Here is a 16515-nt window from a genome sequence, read left to right on the forward strand (position 1 = left end):
AGATAACCCGGGTCAGTCACCAATGATCTTCAGGTTACTAAACCCAATGATTCTCACTACTCATCTTCTCTGAGGTCCTGGAAGAATTAACACAGTTGATTACTCTTTCCTCCCTGAAATGTTTTCTACTTGGCTTATAGGACAAGTGATTTTCCTCCCAATTCCTTAGTTCCTTCTCAGTCTTCTCTGCTGGTTCTTCTTCTTCCAAGTTCAGTCCTTAGTCTTTTTAAAAATTTTCTTTATTCTACATTCAATTCCATTAGAATTTAAAATGCAACACCTTCTAACCTATTTCTAACATGAGGCTTACTAATTTGTCATGTTTCATTAGTGTCTGTCTCCCCTTATCAGAATGTAAGCTCCTCAGGTCTAGTGATTTTGGTTTATTTGTGTTTTTCAAGTGCCTAGAATAGTGCCTGGCACATGAATTTTTGTGGATTTTAATTGAATGGTCATCATTGTCCTTTATATACATAGTGACAACTGTGAATTATCCCCCCTAAAAAAAAAAAAGTCATAAAGCAAGAATAATAAAGTGTAGATGAACAATTATCAAATCTTATAATTGGAGTATTTGTCTTAAACATAAAAGCCAGAGGAGGGATCTCAGCAGAGAGCAATAAATATGACAGCAAATAAATTTCAACCTTTAGTACAGTAAAAAAAAAAAAGGCATACAAATAAAAGGAAAACCTGAAAATTTAATTGAAATTTATATGACATATATGGAATTATATACCTAATACAAATTGATTTCTTGTAAATCAGTAGAAGAAAAGATTATAGTAGAAGAAAAGTGAGTGAAAGGGAAAAACACTTGACAAAAGATATAAAGTTGATCAAAACATAGATAACCTAAGGTCAAACTCACTAATAAAGAAATGCAAATTCAAACCATAATGAAAAGTAACTTTTGTTTCTCAGAAAGGAAAATTCTATTTTAATTAACATCTGATTCAGTAATTTTACTCCTAGGAAACAATCCCAAATAATTAGAGTGCAACACAAATACGTATGTTCAAGAATGTTTATTGCAGCAATATTAATGAAAACAACCTAAAATCCAACAATAAAGAAAGGCTTAAATAAGGCATGGAAAAATCATACCATGGAATATTATACAGCTGCTCAAAATATTTTTGTAAAATACTAAATGATATAGGAAAATGCTTATGCTCTAAAGTAAAGATAGAAAAACAAATGATGTAAAATTGACATAGAGCAGGATTCCAAAATTTCAAATACCATTACATATAGATACATATATACATATACCACAAATAGAAAAATGACTAAGAAAATATATAAAGATGTTAATGATTGTTATTTTTATGCAGTGGGATTATGAGAGATTTTCTTTTCTCATTTAATGTTTTCTGTATTTTCCAAAATTATCAGATATTGCTTTCACATTCAAAAAATAAATAAATGTTAATAATAATAGAATTGATAATAATAATATAAAAGTGAGATCAAAGGGGTTGCAAAAGATTCAAATACAAACACTGTATATTCTGAATTTCCTTTTTTGTTTTACAAATGGCTAAATCTTCCAGCTAAAAAGTTCTTATTTCCAGTAGTAGTAGTACTTGTGTTTTTTCCTTGATTTGATTTGGATACAGGATCGATGGTAACATATTTGATTTGAAAACCTCCTGCCGTCACTGAAGCATCACTTAGAAACTTCAAGGTCATGACGTTTCCTGAGGAAGGGGGCAAAAGAACAAAGAAATTGAAAGATTCATCATTCTCATGGGAGAATATAGGAATTCATGAGCAAGACTCCTGGATTTCAGAGCTGGGTTCTCAGGCTGTAGAAACTGATTTCATTGCTGAGTGCAGCAGGGCAGGGGCTCTTTATTTATTTATTTTTCATGGCACTTCCTATCCTATAGAAAATTTTGTCTCTTCTGCACTATAGGAACTCTTTCTAGGAGTATCTGCAGAATTACAGGAGAATGGCAGGCAGTTCAAAACTGTGAAGTATCAGTGGGTTATTTACTAAATGATGTCGGGGTAACAAGCTTTTCATTTGTAAGAAATAAAATTAGATCCTTATTTTACACAGAATATGTTAATATATTGTACTTGCATTAAAGATTAAAATGTCCTAAAAATGAAAAGGAAAACTTTATTATATACCAAAAAATGTAGTATTTTTACTTTATTCAGGAGAGAAAGGTCTTCTTAATCAAGATCCCAAATCAGATTCAAATTTTAAAAAACAAAAATCTTACGTATCTTGAAAGCTAATGTTTGCCAAACCCAGCTTTAAGTGCTTTTCATCTGTTAACTAATTTAATCACCACAGACACACTATGGGGGAGATCTATTAAAATTCTCATTTTACAGCTGGGAGGCTGAGCACACAGAGAGCCTAAATAGCTTGCCTAAGAGCACCTTGTTAGTGCAGTGAGTCAGACTGGCTCTAGAATGTATCCCCTTTACTCACACTTGGAAGATTTGCCTAAATTTAAAAAACGAAGAAGAGGAAACATTTTTGCATGGTAAAGAAACCAAAGTTAAAGGGAAAGGGACAGATTGAGAAAATAGGGGGTTATTATCCCTAATATACAAAGAGCTGCTAGAAATCAAAAAGAAAAGACAAAGAGCTCCAAAGAAGAATATGTAAGGGCAACTAACAGTAGTGCAAAGGGTCAATAACCATATGAAAAGATGCTCAAAACACACCAAAAAGAAGTGCAAATTAGACCAACAATGAGACTTCTTTTGCTTTTACATTGAATGATCAACTGGTTAAAATGTAAATTGTGGCTAGATCATATGGTATTTGAATATATCTCAATAAAACTGCTTAATGAATACATTTTTAAAAATCCAAATTGTCCAAAAAAAAAAAAAAATCCAAATTGTCATTTAGAGCTTGTGGTAATTGGCAGCATCTGTCATTTAAAAGGTACATCCTCTGTAACCCTAAAATCGCAATTCTAGAAATCGAGTCTATTTTTTAAAAAATAGTGTTAATATGTAAAGGCAGAAGTTTAAAAAAAAGTTCATTGAAACACTGAATTAAAATAAAATCAGCAACAACCATCTTCCAGCTATTTTGCTACATCTTTGGCTTTTGTGATCAATTATATCCTTTTCTGTTTGTTGATTTGTTTCTCTTGGAATAATAAATCATCTGAGTTATTTTATTTATTTTAGTTTTTTACAGTTGTATAAGAAAAACACTGATCTGATTACACTTGGAATTAGTTGTGGGTGTTCTAGATAAAACAAGAAGAATATCAAGTTTTCAGGCTTCCTTTCGACACCCCTCTCTTGCCTTTAAAAAAAAAAAAAAGGATTCACTTTCCCAACTACCACCTACAGCTTGTAAGATCATCTTTCTACTTTCTTTTAACATAGAATATGTTCAAGACAAAAATAAAACATAAACAAAATATTCAGGTTACCCTTCCTAGGGAGATTGAAACAATAATGAATTTTTGTTTTAAGCCTTAATCATTCAAGGATTGAAAGGGAAGTTCCGTGTCCTTCGATAATGACTGAGGCATAAACTGGAACTGAGTACACTGCAAAGCTGGGTTGTGGTAGTAACTTAGCTAGTAGGATCTATGCTTAAACTTCTTAGAAATTGCAACTCAAGGTAGCTTTGTTGATTTCAGTTGCATAAGCATTATAATTTCATCACTTGAAGGAAAAATAGAGCATATAAGAAGGCCAGCTGCTAGTGCTGGTGATAGAAATAAAAATAAAATGAAGACATCCAAGAAAATGAATGTTCTTAGCCAGAAAAATAACAATTTGTGGTAAGTTAAAAAATGGTATTAACACCGTGAATGTAACTAATAAACCACTGAACTATATACTTGAAAGTGCTGAAAAATGGGAACTTTTATGTTATATGTTACAATAAAATTTTTAATTTCTTTTAAATTAAAATAAATGAGTGATATTGCTTATTGTGTTAAATTTGTCACTACAGAGGACATTTCTTGAGCTATATTTCATGGAACAAAGTCCCACAAAATAATTTGCAAGGGGAAAAAAGTTTTCAAAACGCTTGTCTATTATATCTAGGCTTTTGAGATTTACAGTGCATAATTAGCATATTAAAAGCTCAGGAAGTCTTCCAAAAGAAACCAGCATTGTTTAATCCAATGTTTCCCAAATTTATTTGACCTTAGACTCCCTTTTCTTTTGTAACACCCATTAAAATATTTCACAGAACTGTGCTCCTCAGAGCACTCTTTGGGAAATGTAGCAAGACAAAAAATGTAAATATAACACAATTATTTTTTTAGTGGCAGAAAGCATTTTTAACAACTTTATGTATTACTTTAGTCATTTATCAGTTAAAATTTTGGCCATTTTATAACTTTATTTTATGGAAATCATAAGCTACGGAAGTATTTGTGAATTTTCAGACTCAAGTTTGTTTGAGTACAAGTCCTGTGAAAACAAGAGACTACACATTTTTAGTGCAAGGATTGTGTGTAAGTCTTTCTTTATGTAAAAATAAACAAGACACTTCTTTGTATTATACAGCTAAGGAGCCTCATCTAGCCTCAGGTCTTTTCAACTTTAAAATTTTTTAGAAAGTGAACAATAATAACCACTGGTCATTCACTTCCAGGAGCACTGTGAGAAAACAAATCATAATTTGTTCCACAAGACAGAGCATTCATTACCTGTACTAATGATGTCTTCTGGAAGCTCATCTCCACAATACCTGAAAGGGAATTTTTGAAAAAAGAGAGGTCATGTGAATGAATATAGTAAACAGCTATTCCAAGTGGTCCTTACCAATAATTAAAATGCTTTATTTCCCTTAAATAATGACTTATTTTTCTATTGTTTTTAAATTTTTTATTATTTTATTACTTATATTTGTAAGGGAGAAGAGAGTTTGCTGTTTGAAATAACCTCATAATATTAATGAATTCTTTAGAAGGTTATGTGGCAATTTCTACTTTGTGTAAGCTACAAAATTATTTATGCAGTAGATAATTTGAATGAGTTGAAAAAATTTAAAAATTGTTCCTGATTAGTTTCCATAAAGTTTTCTTCATAGATGAAGATTAATGGGTATATGGTTGACAGGCTTAATATTTTGTCTTCAAGGGTGTATTGTTTGAATGTGCAAAATATATGTTGGGTCTTATAGACATAAAAGGACTTGACTATTTTTATCTGAATCATAAATTGAAAGGAACTCATGTAAAAGTAAGGGTTTTAGCCATTTCAAAAATCATTCATTCCAGGGGTGGGGAATGTTGGAGGAATGTAAAATACTGGAAAATCAGTATCATAAAGACCATGGGGGAAAATCAAAGAAACATCATACAGCATACAGGAAGTTTGTTTAATTTCCTATATGGGGAAATCAATACCTACCTTCCCACAAAGCCATGAATATCATCATAACTGTCATATATTTCAACATAGTCAGCCAAACAAGCTGGGTCAGCTTCAAGGTCAAAATCCAAAAAAGTCAGGTGAATACGCTGACCATACTTGAGCCTGATGTGCCAGTAGCAGATTTGGTTATCATCATACTCATTTGGAAAGCCTGGAGATTTAAAAATTCGCTTTGGATCTGTAAAGACACCACCACACTCCTTTGCTGAAATAAGAGGTAAAAAAGAGAATTAGGGGGAAAAAATCCCTGTTTTGAAATGAGATTTACGTCTTAGTGTCCATCTATTTTTATTGCTTTCTATGAAACATTGAAGAAATAGCCAGGTATACAGCATCTAGACTACATTATGTATACTTAGAGCTAAAGAATAAAGGTACTTGTCATCAATAGTTTCTAAATTCTCTAAAATGAACACGGAGTGTCTATGACTTTTAAAAAGATAAAATAGCAAGAAAAATAGTATTTAATTAGTTGTGCTTCTGTTTACATGTTCACTTTTTGCATTTTTCTTTGTTCTTTAACTTTATTTTGGAACTTTTAAACTTGCAGGACAATTACAAAAATAATACAAACCCCAAAGAGAGCTCCAACATTCCCCTACCCCTGCAGATACCAATTTTAACATTTTGCCATGTTTGCCATATTATTCTTTCTATTTATCTATCTCTCTGTCAATCACATTTTCTGAACACGTGAGTGTTGGTTGTATACCTCATGCTCCTTGAACACAATACTGCCATATATGTTTCCTAAGAGCAAGGCAATTCACTTATATAACCATCTCAAGTGTAGTTACCGCTCAAGAAATGTTCTCTTTGTTTTTTTAAGGCATATAATGTGCAGCTCTTATATGTACAGTTCTATGCAGTTTGGCAAATGTATCCATCCGTGCTACCAACAGCTCAATGAAGGTGGCAGGGATTTTGTCCTGTGATGTTACCACTGTCTTCAAGGGACTCAAACACTTCGAAAAAATGAGTCCCATAAATTCCCTTTGGGGGAAGCGAATGTCGCTCAATTGACAGAGCTTCCGCCTACCATATGGGAGAAATCTGGTTCAATCCCTGGGGCCTCCTGGTGAAAAAGAAGAAAAGAAAGCATGCCCACGTGGCAAGCCAATGCCCGTGCAAGTGCCCACGTGGTTAACCAGGGCCCCACACAAGTGAGTTATGCAGCAAGCTGATGATGCCTCAAAAGAGAGACAAGGGGAGAGTCAAGGTTAAGCACAGCAGAAACCAGAAACTGGTGGCACAGCTGACAGAAAACCTCTCTTCCCATCAGAGGTCTCCAGGATGGAATCCCAGTGAATCCTAGAGGAGAGAAAATGAGAAGAGAAGACAACACACACAGCAAAAACAGCAGGGCAGGAGGAGGGGAAGGGGAGAAAATAAATAAATAAATAAATCTTTTTAAAAAATTCCCTTCGGAAAATTATAGAATTTCAGAAGCACAGGGACCTTGAAGTTCATTTTAATCCAATAAAAAGGAATAACATAATCATTCTGTACTCCCTTTGACTAGTTTTTAAACTAACACTGTAATCCTAATATTTCAGGATTTGGTGGAGATATTCATGTTTGTTTTTTCCAAGTCATTCATTGCTTTATAGATGTCAGTCTTGTCTTATGGCCTGCCATTGGCGGGTAGGTGGAAATTTTGCCAGAGCCAGTGGTTTACATATAAGAGCTAGAGGGAAAGCCAGCTAATTTAATTCCACGTCATGTAAGTGGCTAGTGACTAGTGTCTAGAAACAAGGTAGAACCTGGAAATTGAAAAATAACTCATGGGGTGGTTAAAAATATCTGCAAACAACTCATTTGCAGGTATTTTTCAGAGACTTTTCCTAAGAATATTCTCTTTTAAAATAGCTATGTTAAAAAATGGTATTAGAATCTTTAATGCCACAGAAGTTAAGGAAGCTTCTCTCCTCAAGACAGAAAAGGCTCTTAGAAAAGGCAGGGAGGAAAGAAAGACCAGAGAGAGATCTAGGCGGAGCCGGGACCACTTTCTCTGCCTCATTTTTTTCTTTGTAAAATAAAAATAAGCATGCCCCTCCTATTACCTACCTCACAGGCTGTTTTGAAGATGGAATATAGAAGACAAACTTCAGGATGAATGCAAATGTAAGCTATTCTTATTGCATAAATATTATGTAATATGTAGTTTGTGTATACAGAAACATGAGCAGTGCCAGATTTTAGAGTGTCTTGCTCTGTCCCATAGCCTCTTATCTTTCTTGAATATATCAATAGGGAAAAAATTTAAATATTGAACTAATTTGGTTGCCTGTTCAGCAATACCCGTTCAGCTCCATATTTTCTGTCATTTATAGCTACTGCCTCATCTACTGCTTATTTAGAAAATGACAGATTCACAAAGCTGAGTGGGTCTCTGAGGACTGATAATTGGTTAAAAAATATTCACACATAAAGTCAGTCGACATCATGCAATACATTCAGAACTTGAAATACACAAGTTTACTTCTAGACACTTCTTAATTAATGACCCTATATTCCTTCCCTCAATTAGCTTGAACTAGGTAATATTGATTAAGTAGTATTGATTGCTGTACCTTTCTGTTACAATATTTTCATTCCACTAATTTTCCACTGAGCTGTTTTTATCCTAATGCTAGTTCAGGCAGTCCCCATCTCCTGCAGGTTTACCACATCTCAGTAACCAGCATAGCATTAAACCAAAAGGAAACCTCATACAGAGAATTGGGCAAGGGCAAATCTCCCAGGATTTTGTAAATATGCTCCCAGGGTAAAAAGTATTCTGCCTCTTGGAGAAAAGAAAGTAGCTTATAAAGATTTATGAAGGCATTCTTATAAAAGGGCAATGAAATGCTAGGCGAATCCTTCCAGTAGCATTTCCCCTAGACTTTGACCTATGAAAATGATTGAATAAGAGCTCAAAGATCCTAAGTTTATCAAGTGAAAGAAAAATCAGAGAATATGTTTGAAAATAAGAAGTTACTCAAGAGTAAAAAGAGACTTGCCTGTATAAGATATATTAAAGAAAAAGGAAAGGAGGAAGAATGGATAGAAGGAAAGGAAGATACATGTATTACTAACAATGAGATAGAGGACTAAACTTAAAATATGTCAAAGTGATTTAAAAGCTACAGTCCTATATAAATGCATTTTAAGTATTCACATTTTGTATGAAGTAGGAGTAGATGACAGCTCTGGGCAAAATTCGTTTCTACTTTGAGTACACATTAGTTTGAGATGTAATTTAGATATAGACATGAATAACTTTTCCAATGGTTAAATAATTAAATAACAAATTCTATAATATACCAGCACTTCAGACTGGTTATGCTATGGAATTTTTAATAGAGTAAATAAAATAGAACACCATCTGAGAATGTTTATGATCATAAATAAGGGAAGAACTTGCTAAGACAACAGTTCATAATATTGTCCTGGGGAAAATATATCCACAAGAATTAGTCCATTTTTTCCCCCAAAAGCCTGAACACAGACTAACTCTTTATAGTAATTATAATGAGTTAATTTTTCTCCTCAATATTTCCTAGCTGCAAGCAGCCATGGAAGAAAATACGAATAAAAGGAAGAAATTAGGGAAAGATTTTATTTCGTCTCCTTTTTGCCATTCTATCAAAAGGATCATTTTGATTAGTTGGCATTTGGTAACATCACTGCATTGTTTAAGAGAATCAGCTACAACTATTTTACAGCCTTCCCACCCTCCCTCTTCGTGGCTGGGAATTTCCCAGGGACAGAGAAGACCAAAATTCCTCATCAAAACTGCCTGATAATTGTTGGCTGACTTTGGGTAAATTACTTAACCTCTTTAAATCTCAGTTTCCTGATTTCTAAAAATGAGCTCCTTGAGTTCTTGTGGGGGTTGAGTGAGAGTGTAAAGATGGAACGTAACTCAATGTCTGGCACAGCTTAATCACTCTCTGAATGGTAGTCACGATTGATGATTATCTTTGGAAGAAGCAGCTATTTCTTTTTAACAACCTCTTTAGTAGCTAGCGTGTAGCTATTTTTTGCAAAGCTTATAATTATTTTTAACAAACCGTGAGGGTTGTAGCAATAGGCATCCCATCTTTCACTTTTATTGAGACGAACTCCATAATCAATAATGCCGGTTTTTCCAAATCCACAGTGGGGTCCTGGCTTCACAATAGGATAGCCAACTCTGCCCTTGGCCATCCATCCCGCAGCACAGACATGAAATCCTGCAAGAGGAAGAAAGGGTTATGGGTTTAAGCAGTAAACTCAGCTGAGCAAAGGGCATTTAACAACAATGGCTCCTTTCAACAACAGTTACTCAATTTCCTAAATCCAACTGATGTAAAAGGGAAAACAGGTGTTTTCTTTTTTTTAAATTGTATACATATAAAATATAACTTTTCACTTTTACTAGAATATATCTTAGTTGGGGGGAAAAAAGGCACAGAAGGACTAGAAATCCTGACATTGTGATGTGAAAATAATCCAAGTTCAGAGCTGGCTTCTTTTCATGAAGAGCCTGAATGGCTGAATAATTTCTAAAATTAACATCCATTCTGAAAAAAATATTTTCAAAGGGTAATTTACGGACCAGTTTCAGGATCAGTTAAGATATTGCTAATATTTTAAAAGCTGTGAAGAAGGTAAGAAAACAAATTTCAAACAAAGCCTTAGCCCTGTTTTCCTTGGTCAGTTTCGGAAGCTATTTTATAGTGATCTAGGACCTCTGCCCTTGGTATCCATCAGCCCAGTTCCTGCTTCACAGAGTCCCACCATCAGCCTAGTCTGAGCAGGCTTCCCAGCAGGCTGTGTGACTCCAGGCATTTCAGCCATCACCTCTATTTTTGTCTTGGATGATGTATAATAATAGCATAAGCTTTGCCAAGTATTTTCCTGTCAGCAAAGGGGTTTCCTCAGTGGAGGAGAGAATTCTAAATAGCGGTGACTTTTTGGATTTTCCTAAAGCCCAGGAGAAAATGGTAGCAGGCTATTATTATGTACAGAAGCAAATTGTAACACTTAATTATTGGGGTTTTCACCAGGTATCTCCCCATCACCTTTCTGGTTTCTTCTGCCATCTTATAATCTTTTTCCTCATAGCTTTTGCTCAGAAAGTACAAATGCATTCTCCCACTTAGTGTTAAAATTTTTTTAAACCACCAAACTCAATATTTCTCCTGCAAGTTTAACAAGTAAATTAACTTGTAAGGCAACATAGTAGTGTCATTTAATAGCTAAGGAACTCCGTAATCAGAAGTCAAATCGAGGAAGAACAATATCAAAAATGACTCGCATGGCATCGAAATTTAAGGAGGTTTTAATTTTCTTTTGACTTCTATTTTAATTTTCTTTTACCTGACAATGAGTCTTGACTCAAAATAAGTTGCTAGTATCCTGGGAACTTTCCGCCAGCCCTGGCAGAGAAGATGGGAGATGCCTAAGAGCAGAGATGTCACAGGGGCTCACAAAAATATCAGGAGGAGCTAGGAAGAAGTCTTACTGCGGGGTCAAAAGGAAAGTGGAAATTTTTTTCCCCAAGGGTGAAAAAAAACATTGTCAAATCACATACCAATTTTTCTGGCTGCCTCTACCTGCTTGTAGGTGGCGAGCTGTCCACCTTCAAATTCACACACTGCCTTAGCTTCAGCATAGGTGAGCTTGTATTTGCCAGACCGTGCTTCTCTGTGGTATACGCCTGCTGCTTGTTCTGTGAAATCACAAAGTGTCATAAATTCACTATTATTCCTTCTTATGGAACAAGGGAAATTCTGTGGCCTCAGCTGGAAGATTACATCAGTTAGTATTGTTGCCAAAGGGTTTTCGGGAACAACTGCCTTGGGTTGCTAAGTTTTCATTGTTAGAAAGATTTGGAAAAAACAATGAATAAGGGGAATTTGAGGGGAATTTGGGACCACAGACAGAAACCTGAGGCTAAATTATGTTTCTGAACTGATAGCCCAAAAGGAAAAATTTAACACAACATTGTATTTCTACGCTATCCAAAGGTGATAAAGTTTTTACTTTCTTTTGGTTTTAATCATATAAAAACTTGGATGGGTGAACAATAGGAGAAAAAAAAAACAGGTGAAAACAAAAGAAACCAATGGAAATCAATCCATTATGTAGACTCACAATAATGGAAAAAAATAAGTCAAAATATCCATTTGAGAGAAATGACTAATGCAGTATAATTGAGAATTTAGTAAACAATTTAAAAACTGAGGAAAGGTTTGAAGGAATCCAAAGTAAACAAACCCTGAATTAAAGAAAAGAAATCTAAGTTCAAACACAGCAGAGACATCACTGGGTACACTTAACTAAGTTCTTTATCTGGTTTGTCTTTTTTAATTCAGTGTTGTTCCCAACATATTGTAGGCAGTGTTAAGTCATACATGAGTTGCCTTCCAATAGGTTGCTGTTTAAATTGATTGTTTTGAGTTTGGAATGCATTTTGCCATAGAAATCGTGTGAAAATATTGCTAGGACAAAAATAATATTACCTCTTAATGGTTAATTCTAAAAGTTGTATGTGGTCTTCCAGATTAGAGTTGAGTCTTTGTTCCCCAGCCTGTGCGATCAGCCACCATTAATACCATTTCCAATGAAAACACATTCTCCTTGGCATGCAGCCAGCCATGAATCCAGCAGTATTATTCTCTCCAAGCTGAAGCTGACACTGCCACTGCTCAATGGGAGTTGGTGCTTGGCATTTTTTCTGTTTCTCAGCCCCCTAAGGTCATGCCCTTATACATTGCATGGTAAAGGCCCACCACTTACACAGTGAGAGGATGTTAGTCAATCTGATGCTCATGAGTCACAGGGCACCAGGTATCTCAAATCATAACCAGTCAAGTTGTTTTTCCCTTTGAAAGTCACCTATTGTCCAAACATTCATAATATGGTAAAGCGTCATTAACTAAGGTTTCACTAGTTTCCAATTTGGTTTATTTTGAGAAAATACCACATAATATTTTACTAGGCTCTGTGGATTAAGTCTTGTCCTCAAGGAACTCATACACTAGTGGTCAATACAAGTATCTTTATCTTGAAGTATAAAAAACTATAGCCTTTAATAGAGAAAAGAGGCACTAACTTATGTTTATAGTATAGTAGAAGTTGTTAATTATTAGAAATGTTAAAACTGTATCTATGGGGCGTGGTCATAGCTCAGTGGTTTAGTGCCTACTTCCCATGTATAAGGTCCTGGGCTCAATTCCCAGTACCTCCTTAAAAGCAAAACAAAACAAAATGAAAACTGTATCTACACAGTGATTATACTAAAAGCCATTGATTATACACTTTGGATAGACTGTATGGTATGTGAATATAGCTCAATAAGACGGCTAAATAAATAAATAAAAGCCAGATCATGATTGCCAAAAGTTGGAAACAACCCAGGTGTCCATCAACTGATAGTGGATAAACAAATTGTGGTGTATTCGCAAAATGGAATATTATGCAGCGGTAAGAAAAAATGAAGTCCTAAAGCATATAACAACATGGATGAACCTGGAGGACATTAGGTTGAGTGAAACAAGCCAGACACAAAAGGACAAATAGTGTATGATTGTGCTACTATGAACTAAGTATATTTTGTAATATAGTGTATGTAATATATTGTATGATATATTATATGTATGTAATATATTGGATTAAAAAACAGTCTGAGATAGCAGCTATGTACAGTAGGGGGAGCATAGAGACATTGAGAGTGGAGAATTTTCTTGTTTTTTTTTATTATTATTATGAAAATGCTCTAATAATGATTGAAGTTATACATGTACAAGTATGTGATTATACCAAGTACCATTGATTGTATTTTTTTAAAAAAAACTGTGCTTGGAAAACTGAAACGCCTACATGCAAAAGAAAGGAGGAGTACCCCTATTTCACACCATATACAAAATCATTTCAAAATTTTCAAAGATTAATTATAAGAATTAGAAATATGAAACTCCTCGAAGAAAACATAGGGAAGCATTTTTGGACCTTGTTAGGCAATGGTGTCTTAGATTTTACACCCAAAGTACAAGCAATAAAAGAAAAAATAGATAAATGGGACCTCATCAAAATTAAAAACTTTTATGCATCAAAGGACTTTATCATCAAAGTAAAAAGACAGCCTACTCAATGGGAGAAAATGTTTATAAACCACATATTCAATAAGGGTAATAAAGGTTTAATATCCACACTATATAAAGAAATGCTACAGTTCAACAATAAAAAGACAAACAATCCAATTTAAAAATGGACAAAAAATAGTTAAAATAATGAAAATGCTCTAACAATGACTGAAGTTATGAATATACAACTATGTGATTATACCACATACTGTTGATTATACATTTTGGATGGGTTGTATGCTTTATTAATATGCACCAATAAAATTGATTTGTTAAAAAAACAAAATAAACTGTATCTATTCCCAAAGAATGTATATTAAAAGAACTTTATTTGAAAAAAATGTTTGTAGAAATTATTTTATTATATGCCAAGGTTTCTCATTTTAAGATTTCCTTGATATTTTACTCCAAAATTGAAATATGATGCTTGTAGGGGGAGAAAAAGATAAAAAAAATAATAATTTTGTTTTCTTCCCAGTAATTCTCCTTAAACTTTTGGTACCTTTTGATACTTGTCTAGTAATAAGGTAACAACTAAAATAGCAAAATTTTATGTTACAATTTTCTATTTAATTTATTAATATTAATATTCTGCATTGTTCCTCAAAGAGCACCAAACTTTCAGATGTCTTGCCTTTATAATAAGTTGAGAATCCTTTATACATATACTTGACAATTTTAAATAAAGCATTTATTTTAAAGTATTCCTCAATTTAGAATTGTAAAATGTTAAAATGGGCCTTTGTACAATGAATCCTAATTTTTAAAGTTTTACCTTTTAGAAGAAATAATCTCTTATTAATTTTTGTAGTCATTATATTTTCACTTGTTCATTAAAAATGTGAATCTGCTTAACCAAGTTTTCATTATTTATTTTTTATTTTTTAAAAATTACTATTTTAAAGAAGTAGAGGATACTAGAGTTAAAATAAACTTTTGTGGGGAGTGGGAGCAGCTCAGTGGTTGAGTGCCTGCTTCCCACATATGAGGTCCCAGGTTCAATCCCTAGTACCTCCTTACAAATATAAAATAAAATAAATTTTAGGGATCTCTCATTTTACCCATGAGGGAACTGAGACCTAGAGAGACTTCTCTAGGAAGTTGCTAGCAAATTCCTGTCTTCTAATTCCACTCTCCCTAAATAGTTTCTAATATTATAATGATCCAACCAAATGTAAATAATTTATGCTAGGCTGACTGGCCAGTAATTTGTCCCAGATTGAAGCAAGTTGTAATTATTCTGAACCCCAGATTTGTAGCATACTACTAACAAATATTTGGGTTTGTTCCTCAGTATCCCTGGGGTTGAACTTCTAATGTCTTGGATTATATTTTTTTGTAACATACTACATCTCTTAAAAAAAAGAGCTCCAAATTATACTGGGTCATTAGAGAGTTTGATAGCATTTTAAAATTTATCTATATGGGTTTAATTGATGACTTTTTTTTTTTTCATTTCTGACAAACAAGTATGTATTTCCTAAATTTGATATGTAATGACAATAGACAGGTTTGCTCGTTTCTGTAGTAAATTCCAGAATCTTGGCTAAACAGAGTACACCGTTCAGCATAAAACTAGTTTGCTGGCTCAAACTGAAAAAAAGAGGCGGCAAGGCTGTGCATTACAAATCTGACTTTTTAATGAAATCCGCCTGGCTGCAGTTCTTACCAGAGAGGAACATGCTGAAAGGAAAAATCTCCCATAACTGAGTGCTGCTTGGCAAGCATACAACCGAGATCAGATTAATTTTTGCTTTCTCTTTAATTCTGTATTTTATGCAGAAATCTGTCAATTTCCTCACACAATTAAAAATTTTTTTACTATAAAACAAATAATGTACATAAAGCAATAATAATATATATCATAAGAATTAAAGCATTGTTTTGAGTTCTATGAGAAATGTTTTGGGTTTTCTTTATTTTTTTGGCCTATTGTTTATCTTTGCAGTTCCTATGTCATTATTTACATTTAACAAAACAAAACAAAAAACTGTCCTTGTCTCAACAAAAGGGTTAGAAAAATATTTATATGAATAACTCGGTCAAAAGGAATGCAAGTGGCAAGAATGCATTCAGCAATACAAAGCTTTTTCATTTTTTCAATACTATAATCTGGTTTTGTCAAAATGATTGAAAGGTGTTTGGAATATATAATACAGGTCAAAGTATATGGAGCAATGACTGTAAATTTTTTGTCTATTTTACCTGTTTTATGATTCTGAAATCTGATTGCAAATCCATTGAAATAAAAACATGATAATATATTAGTGGTTTTATTTTTTTGACAAAGGATTACATCCCGTCACACCCTCACTTCTGCTTTAGATTTAAAATGCACATTCAGATTGAATACAAATATTAACTACTATTTTCAACTAAGTAAGTCACTTTTAAAAAGCTATTTTAAAATTTTAGAAAGCAGGAACACTTTTGTTTAAATGTTATATGCATTCAGATCACAGTCTTTCCTACGTATTTTCTTTAGAAAACATCAGCCTTGAACAGAACAGAGAAACATACTACTTTGATACACTTTATGGTTTGAAAAAATGGACATTTCCAACAAAAAGCTCACGAGTGAAGTTTCTTACCAAGCCATATGGAGTTATGAAGAATTCCATTCTTGAATCCCCATCCATGAGTCTCTTCCCACAGCAAGACAAACAAGTAAATTAAGATGATCATATCGTCGGTTGTAGGGAAATAGCAGTCTGTCAGAGGCTGCTCAGGATAAATTCTCAGAGCAGCAGCTAAAATGTGCCTGAAACATCTGGTTTCCACATCTTTTAAATAGTTTTTTTCAACTGTGAGGTCAGCAAGCATTCTCCAATGGCATTTTCCCCTGTAGAGTTACACAATTAACTCAGTGTCTGAAGCAAATCCTCTGACTCATTTGCATTGGCAACCCAAACTAAGGGCATAAAATGATCATCTACATTTTATAATTTACTCACACTGAAAGGGTCTCAAATATTCTGTTACAAACACTTCTCTATTAGGAAGGGTGTGTAAT

At 33.6% G+C, this 16515-nt stretch overlaps 1 protein-coding gene across 1 annotated transcript; it reads right to left on the reverse strand.

The window, feature by feature from the left end:
* Window positions 1-1013: 1013 nt before the first annotated feature.
* TNFAIP6 (TNF alpha induced protein 6) lies at window positions 1014-16307 on the reverse strand. Its single transcript, XM_004457113.5, has 6 exons — window positions 16094-16307; window positions 10949-11086; window positions 9444-9605; window positions 5365-5593; window positions 4659-4699; window positions 1014-1703 (listed from the first exon to the last, which is right to left on the reverse strand). Exons 1-6 carry the CDS (start codon window positions 16185-16187, stop codon window positions 1534-1536), a joined length of 834 nt encoding a protein of 277 aa, XP_004457170.3. The 5' UTR covers window positions 16188-16307; the 3' UTR covers window positions 1014-1533.
* Between the last annotated feature and the right edge of the window lie 208 nt (window positions 16308-16515).

Source organism: Dasypus novemcinctus, chromosome 7, assembly GCF_030445035.2.
Source record: "Dasypus novemcinctus isolate mDasNov1 chromosome 7, mDasNov1.1.hap2, whole genome shotgun sequence".
Taxonomy (NCBI): domain Eukaryota; kingdom Metazoa; phylum Chordata; class Mammalia; order Cingulata; family Dasypodidae; genus Dasypus; species Dasypus novemcinctus.

Excerpts from the sequence above, each read along its gene's own strand:
- TNFAIP6 (XM_004457113.5), bottom strand. The coding sequence starts at position 16,187 with ATGATCATCTTAATTTACTTGTTTGTCTTGCTGTGGGAAGAGACTCAT. Across the intron at positions 11,087-16,093 it reads TCATAACTCCATATGGCTTG|AACAAGCAGCAGGCGTATAC; the intron begins GTAAGAAACTTC and ends GTGATTTCACAG. Across the intron at positions 1,704-4,658 it reads AGAAGACATCATTAGTACAG|GAAACGTCATGACCTTGAAG; the intron begins GTAATGAATGCT and ends CCCCTTCCTCAG.